General features: G+C 35.1%; 1 protein-coding gene across 1 annotated transcript; it reads right to left on the bottom strand.

Moving 5' to 3' along the window:
- Positions 1-371: 371 nt before the first annotated feature.
- Positions 372-12,082, bottom strand: LOC126821577 (arylsulfatase J). The gene is made up of 9 exons (XM_056101177.1): positions 11,965-12,082; positions 9,115-9,227; positions 8,278-8,437; positions 6,797-6,909; positions 4,400-4,516; positions 3,415-3,537; positions 2,883-3,012; positions 2,483-2,636; positions 372-2,108 (listed from the first exon to the last, which is right to left on the bottom strand). Exons 2-9 carry the CDS (start codon positions 9,208-9,210, stop codon positions 1,361-1,363), a joined length of 1,641 nt encoding a protein of 546 aa, XP_055957152.1. The 5' UTR covers positions 9,211-9,227; positions 11,965-12,082; the 3' UTR covers positions 372-1,360.
- Positions 12,083-19,825: the final 7,743 nt, after the last annotated feature.

Genomic DNA, 19,825 nt, shown 5'->3' with positions numbered 1-19,825 from the left:
ACAGATTTTCAATATATCAATTTGATCAAAATTTTTCGAAAAAAATCTTTTTTCATTGTCTATTTTTGAATTGTTAAAGCAAGAATTACCAGCTCTTTATTTATATTATACACAATGTATCTGTAAGTTTGTCTTTCAATTGGAATATCCTGGAAGTATTGCTATTTTGAGAACAGGGGAGGTAATTTCCTTTTGATTTCTGCCAAGTTACTCATACGTCTATAACAACTTTTAACATGCACTTAATGTTTGATATCATCCTAGGTGAAAGCGGACAGTAAGTCCCAAAGTCCCAACAACAAACGAACATGCACCCACCCCTGATTTTTTCATAGGCGTACATTATCACTGAGTTAAAAAAAAAACATAAGAACAATTTCTATATTTATTGCACTAAAAATAAGATACATGCCCTTTATATATATGAAAATGGCTGGTGGGGGTAGGGGATATTTATTGTTAAATTTGTGAGACAAAACTTAATTAATGATATGAATAAAATAGGGAACATTAATTAGTCAAAATTAAAGTATACAATAAAAAAATAAAAACTTCATCAACCAAGAAACAAACAAAATTATTTTATTGGAGGATCCCAATAAAATACTGATAGGGAGCATTACTGCAGTCAAAAATGAAAAATAAACATATGCTATGATTATGGAATAATAAAAAGTATTAAGGAAGCATTGCTAAAGTTAATAAAGAGAAATATTTAAAACATATGATTATGTAATAAAAAATGAATTAAACTAAGAAACATCAGCTGTCACATCACAGTGATTACTCCAATATCAATCATTGTCAGTTAAATCTTCATAACAAGATGGAATTATAAAAATAGAGTTATCATTAAACATGGAATTATCAAAATAATTTAAGGCACTTTATCAATTAAATCACAGACAAAACAAAATGTCCAACAAAATATATCACAATGTCTATAGGTGTCCATATATAATAAAACATGATGTCATCTAACAATAACATGATGTCATAATAATAACAATAACATGATGTCATATGACAATAACATGATGTATAACAATAACATGATGTCATATAACAATAACATGATGTCATGATTATAACAGTAACACAATGTCTATAAAACAATAACATGATCAATAACATATAAAAATAACATGATGTCATAAAACAATAACATTATGTTTTATACCAATAACACAATGTCCGTAAGAAATCTAATACTAACAAAGTTACTTTCTATTAGACAAGAGGTTGATCCAAGGTTGACAGATACTACTGTGGAATTTAGAGGTTAGTACCTGGATGATAGATATAATTATGATATTTAGAGGTTGATCTCAACTTTGATCACAAGTTACCATTACAATATTTAGAGGTTGATCCAAGGCTGCCAGATACCATTATGATATTTTGGATCCCCTCTAGGATCTTCCGGTTTGTTGCCAGGTGGTACCATGGTATAACTTAATTCTTGTAATCGTTGTAGTAACTGGATAACAATGTCTTTATTTGAATCTGCGATATTATTATATTCACATGGGTCTGATGGAATGTGATATAAACATGGCGAGGTCAAAGGTCGGCAGTTTGTACTAGCATTTGCTGGCTTAGGTCCACAATTTACTGCAACAGCCTTCAATCTGTTTTCAGAAATAATCATTTCAACCACATCTTTAGAATGTCCAGAATTTGTAAAAGTCGACTGTCTGATATTTTCGTACGTAGTCTGACCCCTGTAATTATCAACATGTAAATTGTACGAATCTTCATCCACTTGATATGGTGGATACCAATCAGCATATGCCACACCCACTTCACCAGATAATAATTTATAATCTCCAATACGAATAGCAGCTTGCTTTCTTATAGGATCTATATTATGTAATATTTCTTTTCTAGGAGAATTCTGTTGATTATTGGAGAGAACATCCCACATGTCATATCCGTCCAGATTTTTCATGATAGTGGGGTCACCACCAGCAGCTCGATATAAAGTAGGTAACCAATCACAAACATGCATCATACGTTCCGATACATACTGAGAATTCTGTAATAATGGACTGTAAATAAGACCATCTCCTCTTACTCCTCCTTCCCATAAAGTTGCTTTTAATCCTCTGAATTAAAAAAAAATTCTGTTCTTAACAATCATGTCACAATTCAGAGCATTTTGAAACTGAAGCTAATTGAACATTTTCTGAAGAATTCAACAAGGAAATTACATAGGTTATCGGGCAATGAAAGGTACAATCATCAGCAGCTATTTCGTTCAAAACCCAAGTGGGAAACATCACAATATAACTGATTTCTAAGATTTTCCTTTTTTAAAAGATAACATTGTAGGCTGTTGTAGGTTTTATAATAAAAAGACAGCTAGATGCTAATCTCAGAAATCAATGAAATCAGTAAGCTTCTTCCTTTTGTAAAGTTACACAACCACCACGCATTTCAAGAAGATCTGATAATAATTGTAGCCTAAAGAGAATATTACCTAAGGGGAAAGTTACTTGCAGCATTCCCATCAAAACCATTTGAAGGTCCACCATTATCCGTAGTAAACACAATAATAGAATTATTTAACATTCCCTTTGTTGACAACGCTTCTACTACAGCACCAACACCATCATCTAGAGCTGATACCATTCCTAATAAAATAACAACATACATCATCTAGCCAACTTATATGGTTATCAGAAACAGTTCTCACTAAATTGCAGTGCCCATACAAAAATTCAATTTTGAGTAGTATTTTAAGGCTATTCAAATTAATTTTTTGGTATTCATTTTGTAACCTATTGGAATATTAATTCTACTAAATCAACAAATATTCATAAGCAACAAATTGATTTATATGTACCTACAATCATTATTTTAAGTAACAGGCTACCTACCAGCGAACGTTCTCCTGTTCATATTCTGTATATTAGGAAATCTGTCGATATATTCTTGGGGAGCTTGTAAGGGATGTTCATCTAAATTCCCACTGTGTACAGCTTGGAATGGTAAATACAGGAACAATGGCTTTAAGAAGGTAAAAGTTTGTAAACATATAACATCAGCAGAGTTAAAATAATAAAATAAAGGTTTGATGTGTCAAGGGAGACAACTTTACAAAATGAATGAAAAGAGAATATAAAGTAAATTTATTAAACAGACAAAAAATTATCTATTTAAAAGGGTTATATAGGGATGCTAAGAAAACAGATTTTCTTTTCAAATTAGTCACCAAACTGAAAACAAATAGTCTGTGCCAAGGGAGATGACTAACTGATGAATAGTTTGTGCACTCAAGTTTTCGTACAGAGCTTCATTGACGATCGGTTTTCTGTTTACCATTCACCTCATCACTTTTTATAATCAAAGAAAATTGTAAAAAAACAAAAAAACATATATGAAAAAAGTAAGTAATATATTTGGGCCTACCTCAGATTCATTTTGATTCATGATAAGTTTAACAGCTTCATTTGTAAATATTTCTGTAGAATAAGTACCATTTTCACTGGATAACACAGACATGTTGGCTCTAAAATCAAGACCATATTGATTCTGTAAAAAAAATGTCAGGAATATTTAAAGCTTGACAACAAGGCTGAAAAAAGACAGCAGATTACTTCCAAACCATTATCAAACCAATAAAATTGTTCAAAAATATATCAAACCAATAAAATTGTTCAAAAATATTTATTTAATTGATTATTAAGTATTCTTAAGTCAGTGTTTATGATCATTAAAAAATATAAGTATATTTCTGATGTCAAATGTGTAATTTCCAGGGATAAATGTACAATTTTCAGAAATTGAATTGAAAAAGCTACATGGCTGAAATTCAAAGATAGAGTATGTGGATATGCCGCTGTCCTAACAAAATGTCTGCCAAGAATAGCAAGTTATAATGGAGAGGCAGGTCCACGAATGACAGGATGAAAAAGGTAAATTGCATCCCCGTACCTAAAGACGTTGTCATGCCTTCTGATATATACTGTGTCTGAGATAATCATTCAGTACCATCCTCACCCTAATCTAAAGTATTGTTTCTTTCAACAACTGATAAATAAAGAATCCTAATCAGGACCGATGGGTGGTGGCAAGCAGATGCTGACTGACCTGAGTTACCCCCCCTTGCTCTGAGAGGGTTGATGAATAAGGTTGTGAGCTGATTGGCAGTAGGTGACCAGACTCAACTACCATTCTCACTCGAAACTATATGCTATGACAAGTACAAAGTTGCAAGGCTCAGGAGATGATTTGCCAGGAGCTAGTTTGTTTCCTTTTTTGAATTTTTAGGCAATGTGGACACTTCGTACAAAATAAAATTCATTTTTAAAAATATGTAACAGAAATGAAATGAATTTTCTCATATCATTAATACAAAACTGATGAAAACTAAGACAGGCTCTCTGATTCTCACCGTATTAGCTTCTGCTGTATGATCAAAATAATCTTCTGCTCCTAGCCAGTAACCTAGATGACTTTTAAATCCACGATATAATGGTGTGTATTCTTTAGCAAAAAATCCAAGATGCCACTGAAACCAAGAGGGGAATTTACTATAGTCCAATATAGATCTCAAAAATATGACATTAACTGAATGCATTTTATAAGGCCTCAGAAAATTAACCAAACTCAAGCCCAGGAACTTTAAAAAATGAATAGATTTTACAGAACCTCTTCTAAATCAACTTTTGGTAACCTTGAGATTAATATGGAGTAATTAGTAAGGCCATACAAATTTGATTTTTGTTAAAAATATAATTCAAAAACAAAAATTTCTTAGTTTAAAGATACACTAGTTAAGAGTTTTATAAAGAGTTGGCCATTCTTGCTATAATAATTCAAAAATAGATGATAAAACAAGCCAACAATGAGGCTGATGTCCCCCGCCGAAATAGGAAAATAATTAGAGGACACATATAAATTTATCACAAATTATCTTTTACAAAGTATTGAACAATCAAACAGTATATCTTTACTTATAGTCTAACAATCAAAGTAGGAGAGTTATTGTTTTCCAAAGTCTCGACCAATCAAATTGCGTATCGCTCTGCTTACCCTGAGCAGAAAATGCTCATTATCAAACTTAGTCAAGGTATTACTGTAATGAAACTATACACCAAGTTTCATCAATCTCACTTAATTAGAACTAAAGTTATCGTGTCCCAAAGCATCAACCAATCAAATTGCTTATCTCTGCTTACCCTAAGCGGAAAATGCTCATCTTCGAACTCCATCAAGGCATTGACCTAATCAACACATACACCAAGTTTTAACATTCTAGCTCAATTAGGAAGAGAGTTATCGTGCCCCAAAGTATCAACCAATCAAATTGCTTATCTCTGCTTACCCTAAGCGGAAAATGCTCATCTTCGAACTCCATCAAGGCATTGACCTAATAAACACATACACCAAGTTTGAACATTCTAGCTCAATTAAAAGTTATCGTGTCCCAAAGCATCAACCAATCAAATTGCTTATCTCTGCTTACCCTAAGCGGAAAATGCTCATCTTCGAACTCCATCAAGGCATTGACTTAATCAACACATACACCAAGTTTGAACATTCTAGCCCAATTAGGAAGAGAGTTATCGTGTCCCAAAGCATCAACCAATCAAATTGCTTATCTCTGCTTACCCTAAGCGGAAAATGCTCATCTTCGAACTCCATCAAGGCATTGACCTAATAAACACATACATCAAGTTTGAACATTCTAGCTCAATTAGGAAGAGAGTTATTGTGTCCCAAAAAGTGTGACGGACAGACAGACGGACAGACAGACGGACAGACAGACGGACGAACCCATTTTAATAGTCCCCTGCTTTCTTCGAAAGGCGGGGGACAAAAAGAAAATGTTGAAAATTTCAGTCAAATTACTTTGTTCTGAACGGAATTGTCACTGTTAGAAGTTTGGACTAGAAATAGCCATCAGTTGTGTCTTCACTGTCTATGAGAACTGGCGATCATTTGATTGACAAACGATAACTCCACCCACATATTCTCGATTATCAAGTAACATGCTCAATGGCGATGGTAGGCTCGCTTGGCAGGCTTTTCATCACCAGTTTCCGGTTGTGACATCAGTGAGTAACAGTAAATGTTAGCTTGGTCCGCCATTTATTGATTTAATTTTAAATGGACGAGGCTGAGGGATCACATGGCTAAGTGGGTAAGACGCTAGCTCGCTAGCCTGGAGGTCGGGTGTTCGATCCCTGCATTGGCCGAGAAAGTTCATCCAGATTTTCTGGCATGGTTCTCCCTTGTCAGTGATGCAGGACGGAAGGTCTGACAAGGAAAGCTGTCTAGTCGTTCGGATGGGATGAAAAACCGAGGTCCCGTGTACACATTGGCGTGCACGTAAGAGATCCCTTGGCAGTTGGAATTCGATATAAGAGTAGGCCGTAGTGCCGCTGTCCGGGCAAAATTTCCCTCATAGCACACTGTATGGCGTATGCCCGTCTTCATTAGCCCAGGTTAGGAGCAGAACAGTAGGACGTTAAACTCCATTTCATTTCATTTCATTTCATGGACGAGGCTGTATCCAAGCCATCCATGGGTCTACAGAGTTGATTTTAATCTTGTTGTGTAAAGGTCTAATTAATAATTTCTGTAACATCTGAAGCCTAAATAAAGACTTGCAATAGGCAGATTTAGCTCTTGCATAATGTATGTTTAACAACATCGTTCACAATTTAGTCATTATTAATGGTAAAAGATTTTTTTAGGTAAACTAGCCTTGAAATTCTAGTTCCTAGATCTTTGAATGTTTTATTCTGAATGAACTTAAGTCAGTTGTAAATAAATGTAAATATACCTTTCCTACTATATGTGAACTGTATCCTAGTTTATTAAAATATTGTGGCATGATAGTTTCTGTTAATGGTAAACCATATGGTTGATCTCCTACAATAACAGAATGCTGCATTCCTAAAAATATACAAATAAAGAATGTTAAAAAAAACAGAGAAATAAAATATTTCAATAATAATCTACATAAAGTTATCAGTTTTTCAGTGACACCCCCCACCATCGCTCCAGACTGTAACTATTGTGTTCAGTGTCTGCGCCCAGTTGACTTTTTATGATTAAAGAAATTTTAAAATGCAATTTCTATACTTTTAACACTTTATCTAAATAACTATGTATTAAATCAACTTATATGTAAAATTTCTATGTTTATTTCCCCTCCAACCCTCCATTTGATCAAAAAACCCTATATCTTGGAAAAATCATACATGTAATTCTACCCTCTCTATTTGTTGAAATATGAAGCAAAGGCTGGTGCCACGGTGGATAGTTGGTTAAGGCGCTGGCTCGTTAGCCTGGAGGTCGGGTGTTCGATCCCTGCATTGGCCGAGAAAGTTCATTCCGATTTTCCGACGCGGTTTCCCCTTGTCAGTGGTGCAGAACGGAGGGCCTGACAAGGACAGCTGTCTAGTCCTTCGGATGAGACGAAAAACCGAGGCTCGTGTATACATTGGAATGCACCTAAAAGATCCCTTGGCAGTTGGAATTCAACATAAGAGTATGCTGTAATGCCGCTGTCTCGGCAAAATTTCCCTCATAGCACACTCTATGGCGTATGCCCGTCTTCATTAGCCCAGTATAGGAGCAGAACAGTAGGACGTTAAACCCCATTTCATTTCATTTCATTTATCTCAGCCCCCTTTGAATATTTCTGGTATGCACTTAGATAATTTGCCCCCCCCCCCCCAAGAAGTCAAGAAGTATCACCCCCAGGCATATGCTCCCCCCAGCTTCCCCCTATGTGTGGGCCCTGTATAACAGATGAACTAAAATTTATATCCATTATCTTAAACTGAAATTTATATCCCATTGGATTAACCTTATATTATAGATATAATTATATTATAGATGAACAGAAATTCCTATCCTATTAACCTAATAATATTATAGATGAAATGAAATCACTATGTCTATAAACTTACATCATAGAAAATCTGGTGACTAATAATCACATTCCAGTCTACTTAACTATCATGAGACATTACTTACGGAATAATAAAATCATATGACTATAATAACACAATTTATAACAATATAAATATTTCACATGTTTTTGAAACATATATGGGAAATATATAAAATCAATAACTTTTTGTAAATATAAAAATTGTGTTTCTTTGTTTGAAATGTAGACTTGATAAACACTAAAACAATCATTAAAATATCATTTAACTTCCTAATATCTCATACCAATAGTGCAACTTTTAAGAGGTTTTTTTTAATCTGATGGCAGCAAAATGAAAGTAGAAGTAAATGAGAGAATAATACCTGTATGTATAGGATGTCTTCCTGTCATTAGAGCACTTCTTGTAGGTGTACAGATAGGTTGTACATAATAATTATTTAATAAAATTCCTTTATTAGCTAGAGAATCTATATTTGGTGTAGGAATCTGATTAGAACCATGAAAACTTACATCATCATAACCCTGAAAAATATAATAGCAATTAAAGCTGACATCAACATAATCCTGAAAAATATAATATCAATTAGAGTTTATATCATCATAACCCTGACAAATAAATAATCATTTATGACTAAAAATTGTGTATTTTTTAAAAACACCTTACTTCAGAATCATTAGGTCAACTATTAGAGAGAGAGAGAGAGAGAGAGAGAGAGAGAGAGAAATGGGGTTTAATGTCCACATGGCGCAGACTAGGTCGTTTTGGGACTAACACATGGTTTAATTTTATTTCTACAATTTGCTTGCGCGTATGGGTCTTTAACAGTGGGAGGAAACCGGAGGACCCAGAGAAAACCCATAAGGATGGACAGGCGACTGACTCTACCCCTTGTCACATACAACCGGGGAATCGCAACCACGCGAGTTGACTCAATGACAGACCTTATGATGCAGCATGCACATGATAACCATTCGGCCATCCAGCCCCCAGGGTCAACTATTAATCCCATAACCTGAATCATGCACCACAGTAGTTCGTTTGGCCTGTCTTCATTGATCAAATAGTATGATTAACTCCAACTTGCCAGCCATTTGAGAATAATTGAATTTACTGCTGTAGGAGATCAAAATTGCTGATATGTTATTACAATAAAATGACTCCTTTGTCCTCTGATGAAAATATAATGTTTTAAACTTACCAAATCATCAGCAACAATTAATATAATGTTTGGTTTTTGTGCTGATTGTACAAATATAAAGCCTTGAACAACCAGTAAATATGAAACTAACCACATCTTGTATAGTCCTATATCTGTAATCGAAACAATAGAAAATATGAACTTTTAATTTTTAAGTAAGATATGTACGTAACATAGTCTTTTTACTCAAGTCCAATTCTCAAGAAACCAAGCCAAGCCAGGTTCAGTGTCAAACTGCGACATCAGAACAAAACAAATATGTATTTTTCTTTGAAAACTATTTTATTAGTTTTACAGTAATTAAAGTTATCTAATTCAGAAATGAAATGAAATGAAATGGAGTTTAACGTCCTACTGTTCTGCTCTTAAACTGGGCTAATGAAGACGGGCTTACGCCATAAAGTGTGCTATGAGGGAAATTTTACCTGGGCAGCGGCGCTACAGCCTACTCTTATTTATATCAAATTCCAACTGCTAAGGGATCTTTTTTTACGTACACGCCAATATGTACACGGGACCTCGGTTTTCCATCCCATCCGAACAACTAGACAGCTGTCCTTGTCAGGCCCTCCGTCTTGCATCATTGACAAGGGGAAACCACGCCGGAAAATCTGGATGACCTTTCTTGGCCAATGCAGGGATCGAACACCCGACCTCCAGGCTAGCGAGTCAGCGTCTTAGTTATCTAATTCATAAATGTGGTATAATTCATTAATAAAATGTTGTTAAATGCAGTTTGATATTTTATTTCTAGGTCAGACAATCTTGATTTAAAGTATTATTTTAACTGTTGATCAAGATCTCCATCTGGTTTTTATCTTAAATTAAAATTATCTGTTCTATTTTTAAAACCAGGCTACATTATCTTATCTATCAAAGCAAAATTCTCCTTATTTTATAGATTAATAAGTATTCAATCACAAAGACATTGATTTATTCAGAAAACAAATATTTCATTTACATCCGTAAAATTGTTAAGAGCACAATGAAGAAAGACAAGAAAAACATGAATATATTTTTTTCAAATTTCTACACCTAATTACTCGAAAACCTATCCTTATTTTGGACGATTTTCGCTGGGGTGGTCTTCAGGGACCCCTCTACCAGATTCCGATGAGAAACATTATGTTGCAGGTATTCACTCCATATGTATCTTTACCTGACTACTAGGTTAGTCTTGCTTTAATAGTAAGTGCAGGGGGACTAAAACCTCTTTGATTCAGTTCAAAATTACACACTGAATTGGGCTAATCTGAAGTGTGACTTTGATGGGACAGCTGTATCATTGAAATATTTTGTGGTCGATTGATTCAGTGGAATGTCGATTTGTTCACTAATTATAATTTTTTTTTGGTCTTACAGAATTGACACCAGAATAAAAACATTTGTTATATCTTAAAGGTACATTAGGTAAGATTAGATAAAACACTAACAGTTCTCGCTATAATAGTTAAAAAACTACACAATGAAAATAGAATATGCTGAAAATTTCAGCCAAATTGCTTCACTCTGAACCAAGACATTAACCATTCAATTTTCGGCTAGCCTTGATCATCATTACTAACGTTGGTTCTATAATTATCAAAGTCTTCATTATCCATCTTGTGTTAAATTATCCATCACAAAATATATTCAAATCCACTAAAGACAGCAGATTAACGTTGGCATCGAGAGTTGATTATGGTCTTGACATGTTAATAAATGTCTAATTAATAGTTATAACATTAATTTCAGGCCTAAAGAAAGACCTGCAATAGGCACTCAGCAAACCTCGGCAGATTCAGTTACTCTACATCTAGCCTCGGCTGTATGACGGTAAGTGATATGTACCTACACCTATACAATTGCGACGCGGCACAGGTTTACATATTGGGATCACTTGCCGCTTTTAAAAAGAAGTTTTCAAAATTGTGTCGTTCGAAGCGTGTGTAGAATTTTTAGTGCAAAGTTGTCCTTGTTTGAAAAAAATCGGATAAACTTGAAAGAAAAACTGCTTCAGACTTTGAAATATTTGTATGATAATACATACTTCAAAGGTGTCGTCATACAGCCGAGGCTAGATGTAGGGCACTGGAATCTACTGAGGTTTGCTGAGGTCTGTAATAGGCAGATTTAGTTCTTACATAATGCATGTTTAACTATAGACCTAGAAATTTCAATGGAGACAGACTGTCATGCCACAAAACAAATTAAAACAAAATCTGATTTTACTTTTGATCCATTTTAAATCAAAGAAGTCATTCAATTTCAGTGTAGGCACATACATATCTTGCATCTATCTGTTTCACAGAGTATTACTGTAAAAGATGACTGCCTTCAACACATGACGTCATATTACGCAGCGTCAATCATTGGCTCAATGGCGCATGCATTGTTTACATAAGATGTTACTGATTCAAGCATGTTATTCATTTTAATACCCATTATAAATTTTACACTCAAATTTTTCAGAAAAATAATTCAAACATAGTTATTTATTTTTCTAATACATAAAATAAATGTTTTAGAACTTAATTTGTCAGAGGAAAAAAGTTAATATTTGTGGCTCATTAAGTTGCATCGATGTCATCATCAGTGATTGTCGCGGCCTAGCGAATATTCACTGGTGATCAGTTTGAGCTTTGCATGACAACTGGGGTTTACTGGCTTAAAATTAGTGTTCTCACTGTAATTCTGACAGTTAATAGACCTATATTTCAAATTTAAATAATTATGAATCATTGATAAATAACTGAAATGACACGAAATAAAGGACGTACGTAAGGTCTGCATGCAGTATAAATAATTGGCCTGGAATTTCAGTTTTCTAAATGTTATCAATCTTTAGGAAACTGGTTACAATTAACTCACCTCAACTTCTATATGATACTCTTCTAACATTAATGATATCTGCTGCGTTGACTATAATAATATCTTATCTTTGTTTATTTATCAAACGCTGTAATTTCCTCTATCATGTGATACGTCACATGACAATACCGTTAGGTCGATTTTCTTACATTGGAGAGTGCAGCTGTAACCGCCCTTTTTAGTTAATAATAAATTATTGCATTTTATTTATTTATTTTTTTAGCTCTCTGTAGCTGGCTCACTTGGCTGAGTACAAACATACTTTTTACGTCTGATATAATAAAGGATATGCTGATTGCCCCGATCGCGATTCTTCTTAATATCCTAAACAAAATTCCACTCAATCAAGAATATTGTGAGAATGTGTAGTATCAAGTAATATGAATTATGCTAACGCCATGCGCCTGTGTTTTTTAATTTGTGCTATGTAAAAATGGCATCTTCAAGAAACAGACGACCTAATGCCGGTGGAAAGATGAAAGATGTCCTTAAGGCGATCACTGTGAGTCGGAAGACGACTCGACTGACAATGAAATTAAACCGGGTATCGGTGATGTCTTTACCCAGCCGAGTGCTACTGCTAGTCCTGATCCAACCTCGACCGCCATTCCACGTGAAAAGGGCGACCCCGAACACACTAGTTTAGCGAATGCTTCTGAGATCGATCCTGAGCTAGTTACCCTTCAGTTAGAACTTCACACAGCTGTGAAAGTTGAAAACCAAAAAGCCATCCTTCGACGTCAAACAGAAAATCCTCCTGTCAACGGCGGAGAACAGACTCAGGGGCATGACCGCCCCTTCAACTTTCCTGGTAACAAATCTTCAACTAACGACATAAATCAAGGTGAGGTGCGTACTAGAAATATATCGTCGGCCACGCCCCCAAGTCTACAGGTTTTATCAGCGCCAGGCATCACAAAATCTGACAAGGCATTACAGATTTTAAACTTTCTTTGGTTGGATCCTGTAGCGCCATGTGATACTTTTTCCATTGGTACCGATGTAGAGTTTCGCATAGGCAAAAGAAAGTCTTTAGACAAAGTAACCATTGAGGAATGGGGATATGCAAATACACGCATCCTGCAAGAACTTATGAAACAGAATCCGACTTCTTCCGTCTCGCTTCTAAATATGTAATGGTATAGTGTACTATTATATGACAAAGAATATCGCGATCGTCAAGCGGATGAAAACTTTGAATGGGGAAGCTATCTACAAGAGTTACGTGAATTTCAATTGGTATTAAAAAGAGATCATCCCTGTCAGAACAGACTAGGTTTCCATCCGTGCCATATTTTTCAAAATCATATAATAAACCAATGCCGGTTTTCAACAAACCATGGTCATCATCTAATCGAGCAAAGGGAACATTTTTGCCTGACAGTAGAGAAATCTGTCGCAATTATAACAGTAATGTGTGCCTTCGTACCGATTGTAAATTGATGCACAACTGTGCTATGTGCTTCTCTAATTCGCATTCGGCAATCGATGGTCATAAACAAGGTGTGATTACGGGTCAACCGCCACAAATTTTTTTACCCAAAGACTGCTTCGATCCACAGTACAAATTAGGAGTTACCTCCCTTTCGTCTGCTGACGTTGATAGGCGTGGGGGCCTACGCTATGTCGCATGGACACGACTTTTACCTGTCACTTGTACAGACAGAGATTTTATTTTGAGTGGTGTAAAACATGGGTTCACCCTAACGACAACATTTGGTCCCTACCTACCAATCGAACGTGATAATTACTCGTCAGCATTCATGTTTAGAGAAAAAGTTGAGGAACAGATTAAATATGAAATTGCAGCTGGAAACTATGTAATAACTTCAGTAAAACCGACAATAATAAGTGCGCTGGGAGCTATTCTTAAACCTAGTGGTGACATTCGCCTAATCCACGATGCTAGCGCACCTGAGGAAAATTCCTTGAACTCTTTTACGTCCGAGACCAGCTGCTCCTACATGGATTTAAAAGATGCACTTGTTCTTATTACTCCTAACTGTTATCTGGCTAAAGTGGATTTGAAAAGCGCATACAGATCGGTTAGATGTCACAGCTCTGATTACCATTTAACTGGCCTTAAATGGCACTTTTCGGGCGGTACTAACCCTGTGTATTTTTACGATTCAAAATTACCTTTCGGTCATGCAAAGAGTCCGACAATTTTTCAAACTGTTAGTAAGGCAGTATGTAAGATAATGTCTGTTAGGTTTGGTGTCACCTGTACCGCTTACCTCGACGACTTTTTAGTCATCGAAGACACTTTTGCATTGTGTAACCGGGGATTATTATTGTTGCTCCAGACTCTGCGCGAATTGGGATTCGATATTTCTTGGAACAAGGTTGCAGGGCCGTCTCAAATGATGCTCTTTCTTGGCATACTGTTAAATACCAAAAACCTTACTCTCTCCATGCCGCAGGATAAACAGTCTGAATTTCTTGATCTTTTGCTAGTGTTTCAAAAGCGGAAATGGGCAAGTTTAAAACAATTACAGTCTCTTTGTGGAAAACTAAACTGGGCGTGCCAAATAATCAAGGGGGGGGGGGGGGCGCATATTCCTTAGACGTCTAATAGACATGGCCGTCACTGTCAAACGAAGTGGAAAAGTAAAATTATCTGCCGAATTTCACTTAGACATTACCTGGTGGATAAATTTTATGAGTGTTTTCTCCGGAACAGTAAAATTTCTCGATACCAAAACTACCACCTCATTACAAACTGATGCATCCTCTGGAGGGGGTGCCGGTGTTTAACAACGGTGATTTTTTTATGTGAATTGGGCAATTGATTTACCCTGTGTCGAACATGAGCATATAAATGTTAAAGAGACTGTTGCAGTTCTTTTATCAGCCATGCGATGGTGTCCATTTTGGACTAACAAAACGGTTATTGTGTTTACCGATACCAAATGTGTTATTAATAAAGGGTCTTCACACAACAAATTTTTAATGGTGTGCTTACGTATATTGTTTTGGATATCGACAATTTATAACTTCGATATTAAAACGGTTCATGTTTTAGGCAGTCGCAATTTGATTGCTGATGCTGCTTCCCGGCTCCATGAACCGGGACAGCTCTCAAAGTTATTTCATTATTTACCATGTTATGATTATTACTTTAGTACTGTTGAGCTACTTAACCATGTCTCTTGTCACTTCTACTTTTCTAGGTGGTGTAAACCTGGAAGATTCGGTACTCCGACTCCAAAAACTGGGGTGGGCTAAATCTACTGTTACTACATATAATACCCATCTCAAGTGTTATATAGAATTTTGTTCAAGAATGAAATTAACAATGCTTCCAGTGGCTCAACATACTATTGAATTGTTTATCGCGTATTTAGTTGATGTTAAACAATTTAAGTTTAGTACTATAATTTCTTATATAAATATTATTTCGATACTGCATAAGTCCAATAATCTCGCCGACCCTTTAACTAGTTGGTCCATAAAACACCTTCTAACAGGTGTAAAAAGAGCACTGGGTACAGCTCAAAGTTGCAAAGCCCCGATTACACCCGATTTATTGCTACGTATTCATCGTGTTTTGGGAAAATCGTTTAATAACAGTATTTTCTGGGCTGCTTGTCTTTTAGGATTTTTTGGATTCTTGCGGCCTAACAATTTCTTGGTCAAAACACGCTTTGACCCAATTTTTCAAATCCAACGCAAGGATGTAACATTGTTATCATGGGGATTCATTGTGCGCCTTAAAATCACAAAAACCATGCAATTTCGAGCCAAGCCAGTCATCATTTGTTTACCAAAACTTCGCAACCATCCCCTCGATCCCTGTTCGGCGCTTCAGGTGATATTGTCAAAGCGGGCTCCCCGTCCACCCCGCTTTTCCTGCTCGAGGATGGCAGATGTCTTGCCTATCGCCCTTTCCTGAAGGCACTTCGTACTACACTTCGCGCATTGGGTTTACCGCCATCTTCCTATGGTGGACATTCCTTCCGAAGGGGTGCTGCCACTTTGGCTAGTTTTTCGGGCCTCACTGACCACCAAATTCAGGCTTTAGGATATTGGTCAAGTAATTGTTATCAACGTTATATTGATACAAATTATTCCTCGCTTCTCCGCGCGCTTCATACCTTCACATCCCATTTCCCTTCTTCTTAATCTTAATACAACGTCTTCACCCCCCGTCTTGGGGTTTGGGAGTTTTATTTTGTAAATAATTGTTTGACATTGTATTACTTTGTTGTAATTTGTTTTGATTTAAAATGATTAAAATGTTTGCCATCCCGCTGCTGCTTTTTATTATTGGTGAAGTCAAGTAAATTACAGATTTATTTGTAAATCATATTTTAGGTGACGTAACCGTTCAACGACCTTAACCTAAATAAAGAAATAATAGCCTACTATACTAATACTGTATATTGGCCTGGAAGTTCAGTTTTCTAAATGTTATCAATCTTTAGGAAACTGGTTACAATTAACTCACCTCAACTTCTATATGATACTCTTCTAACATTAATGATATCTGCTGCGTTGACTATAATAATATCTTATATTTGTTTATTTATCAAACGCTGTAATTTCCTCTATCATGTGATACGTCACATGACAATACCGTTATGTCGATTTTCTTACATTGGAGAGTGCAGCTGTAACCACCCTTTAGTTAATAATAAATTATTGCATTTTATTTATTTATTTTTTTTAGCTCTCTGTAGCTGGCTCACTTGGCTGAGTACAAACATACTTTTTACGTCTGATATAATAAAGGATATGCTGATTGCCCCGATCGAGTTCTTCTTAATATCCTAAACAAAATTCCACTCAATCAAGAATATTGTGAGAATGTGTAGTATCAAGTAATATGGATAAATAAATCAGGAATAAGGATATCATAAGTTAATACAGAAATGACAAATAAATTGGTGATGACATTAAGGCGAATGTTGTTAACTCTAACCCTGCCTATAATATTGAAAATATCTCATACAAATTAAAAATAAAAGTCAATCGAAAAGATGGTGCCCAACCTTGCACGCTATCCGTGTCCGCGCCTGCAGACGATTATAATTGACTTCATTTATATGGCGGGATTTAAGGGCCAAAACTAAATGTATGTTGAAAGTGTTATTATACATCATAGAAAATACCTAATACCTAATACCTAAGATGCAAAATACATATGTCGTTATACTTATAATGATGAATACATAATACCGTTAAAGTAAAAGTCAAATGTCAAATTACAAATGTTTTTTGGAAAAAATCCACTAATGTGCACAACCTTTTCACATATACACTTCAACAAAGCAACTTTGCAAAATGACATTTGTCTTTTGTCTTCTAACGTATCTTGGGGTTCTTGAGGTAAACGGTTAACAGTCAAAGGTCATCGGGTCGCATGTAGAATTGTTAAAATGAATGATCCCAAGAAGGAAAGATAAGCTTGTCGTCGTCGTCTGCTAAAAGCAGCTTAGTGACATTCTGACATTATATTGTATGGATTTTGACTTTACGGCTTTACTTGTTATTATCAATTAATGGAATCTTGCGTCAATTTAAATGTACGGAAACTGTATATTATATTTGGAAAGATTAAATATATATTAAATGCTTATTATCTACGACAACTTTTTGAAATAAAATTTAAATTTTACTTTGATTTTGTATCTGTTCTTTGTTGTAAATTTTTATTAAGGAGCTCATTTCATGAAAACAAAACGATTAGTCCATTTAATGAAATGTTCTTTAATTAAGAAAGTAATTTCAATGATTAATTTTAAAATGGTTCATTCAACAATGTTTTAAAGTTTTTACTGGCCTGCCAGCAATCAAAAATTGAATATAACAAGAGATGGAAAACGTTTCATATCCCACCCCATATACTTGCCCATGCCTACTACAGTGAATAATGAGAACAGATCTGATTCTGATTTAATATTTAATTTCATTTATTTATTTACTCAAGTGCAGTTTACGAAAGTTATCCGAAATATGAAACACCAGTACCATACCACAACTCCCCCAGGAAACTGTAATTTACTGACTTTACACAGGCCTATGACAATGGTATTTAAACAAAAAATATGGCAGCAAAAAAAAATAAGTGAAAGGAAATGGGATTTAACGTCCTAATTTTCTGCTCCTAATGAAGACCGGCATATGGCATACAGTGTGCTATGGGGGGAAATTTTGCCCCGGCAGCGGCACTGTGGTCTACTCTTATATCGAATTCCAACTACCAGGGGATCTTTTACGTACACGCCAATGTATACACGGGTCCTCGGGTTTTCGTACCATCCAAACGACTAAACAGTTGTCCTTGCCAGCCCCCCCCCCCCCCGTTCTAAAAAAAATAAGATGCCGCATGAATATGCCTATACAATTATACATTCTTACAGTCAGCACGCTTGACTCTGATTTAATTTAAACTTGTGTTAGCCCAAGTCACATTCGGTATTTATCAAAAAGTACATTTACATTAAATTAAATTTATTCTAAATATTATCAATCTAGATGTAGGCCTATTGTGTGTGAAGTTTATAATTAATATGACTATATAGGCTATGTGTATAACATAAAGGCTATGTGTATAACAATAACAATTAAAACCGAATTGAAATATATATGGGTATATAATGTCCCAGAAACTTCGTTTGTAAGAATGATTAACGGTAATTTTAATAATGGGTGGCACCTTGTTTAGATTACAAAGACTTGCACAGTATAGTTAGCGTATCTATATAATATCAACATCATGACTGACAAGTCTCCAGATACTAAAAGAAGGTCCAGCATCTACCTGTTCTTTCCTTCTTGGGAGCATTCATTTTAACAATTGTACATGTTACCCGATGACCTTTGACTGTTGACCGTTTACCTCAAGAACCCCAAGATACGTTAGAAGACAAAAGACAAATGTCATTTTGCAAAGTTGCTTTGTTGAAGTGTATATGTGAAAAGGTTGTGCACATTAGTGGATTTTTTCCAAAAAACAATTGTAATTTGACATTTGACTTTAATTACTTTAACGGTATTATGTATTCATCATTATAAGTATAACGACATATGTCTTTTGCATATTAGGTATTTTCTATGATGTATAATAACACTTTCAACATACATTTAGTTTTGGCCCTTAAATCCCGCCATACAAGTATAGTTTATAACAGTGTGGGTCTGTAGATTGCCCAAAAATGAATCATGAATTCTATTTCTGATGCACTGAACACGCTTCATTGGCTATACACGTGAAAGTTCGAAATGACTTTGAAATCTTGGTAGGACGTTAAACTCCATTTCATTTCATTTCATTTGAAATCTTGTTGAATGTTTACAAAGTAAGACGTAAAGCTCATTTCATTTTACAAATTTATATCTGCCGATTGTGCTTCTCCAATAACATCAAAGAATTGCCCACCAAATATAAGAAATTATATGGAAAATGTTCTCTGTCAGTTCATCGTGCCACTTCCGGGAATCGAATGCTTAATAAAATACACAGCCTAAGACAAAGTCCCATATTTTCTAAAATTAAATCGAATTTAAAACACATTTAGTTAAAGATGCATTATGTAAGATTTAGATAAAAAAAAAAAGCTGGCCGTTCTTGCTATTATAGTTCAAAAATAGATAATGCAAAATTAATGTATTGAAAATTTCATTCAAATTACTTTATTCTGAGCGAAGTTATCAGTGTTTGACAACGTGCATGGTGGATAGTTTATTATCGTAACAATGGTAGGCCTACTTGTTATTCGAGACTTGGTCTCGATTCGCAAATTTTAAATTAAATCATTAAATGGCGACCGTGTTTTAATCTGTTTAAATCCTCACAATCCGAATATTCTACAGCGTTGATTATAGGTTTTTCATGTTAATAATAAATGTCTAAATA

This window comes from Patella vulgata, chromosome 5 (genome assembly GCF_932274485.2).
Source record: "Patella vulgata chromosome 5, xgPatVulg1.2, whole genome shotgun sequence".
In the NCBI taxonomy this organism is placed as follows: Eukaryota; Metazoa; Mollusca; class Gastropoda; family Patellidae; genus Patella; species Patella vulgata.
This window is presented reverse-complemented; position numbering and strand designations above follow the sequence as displayed.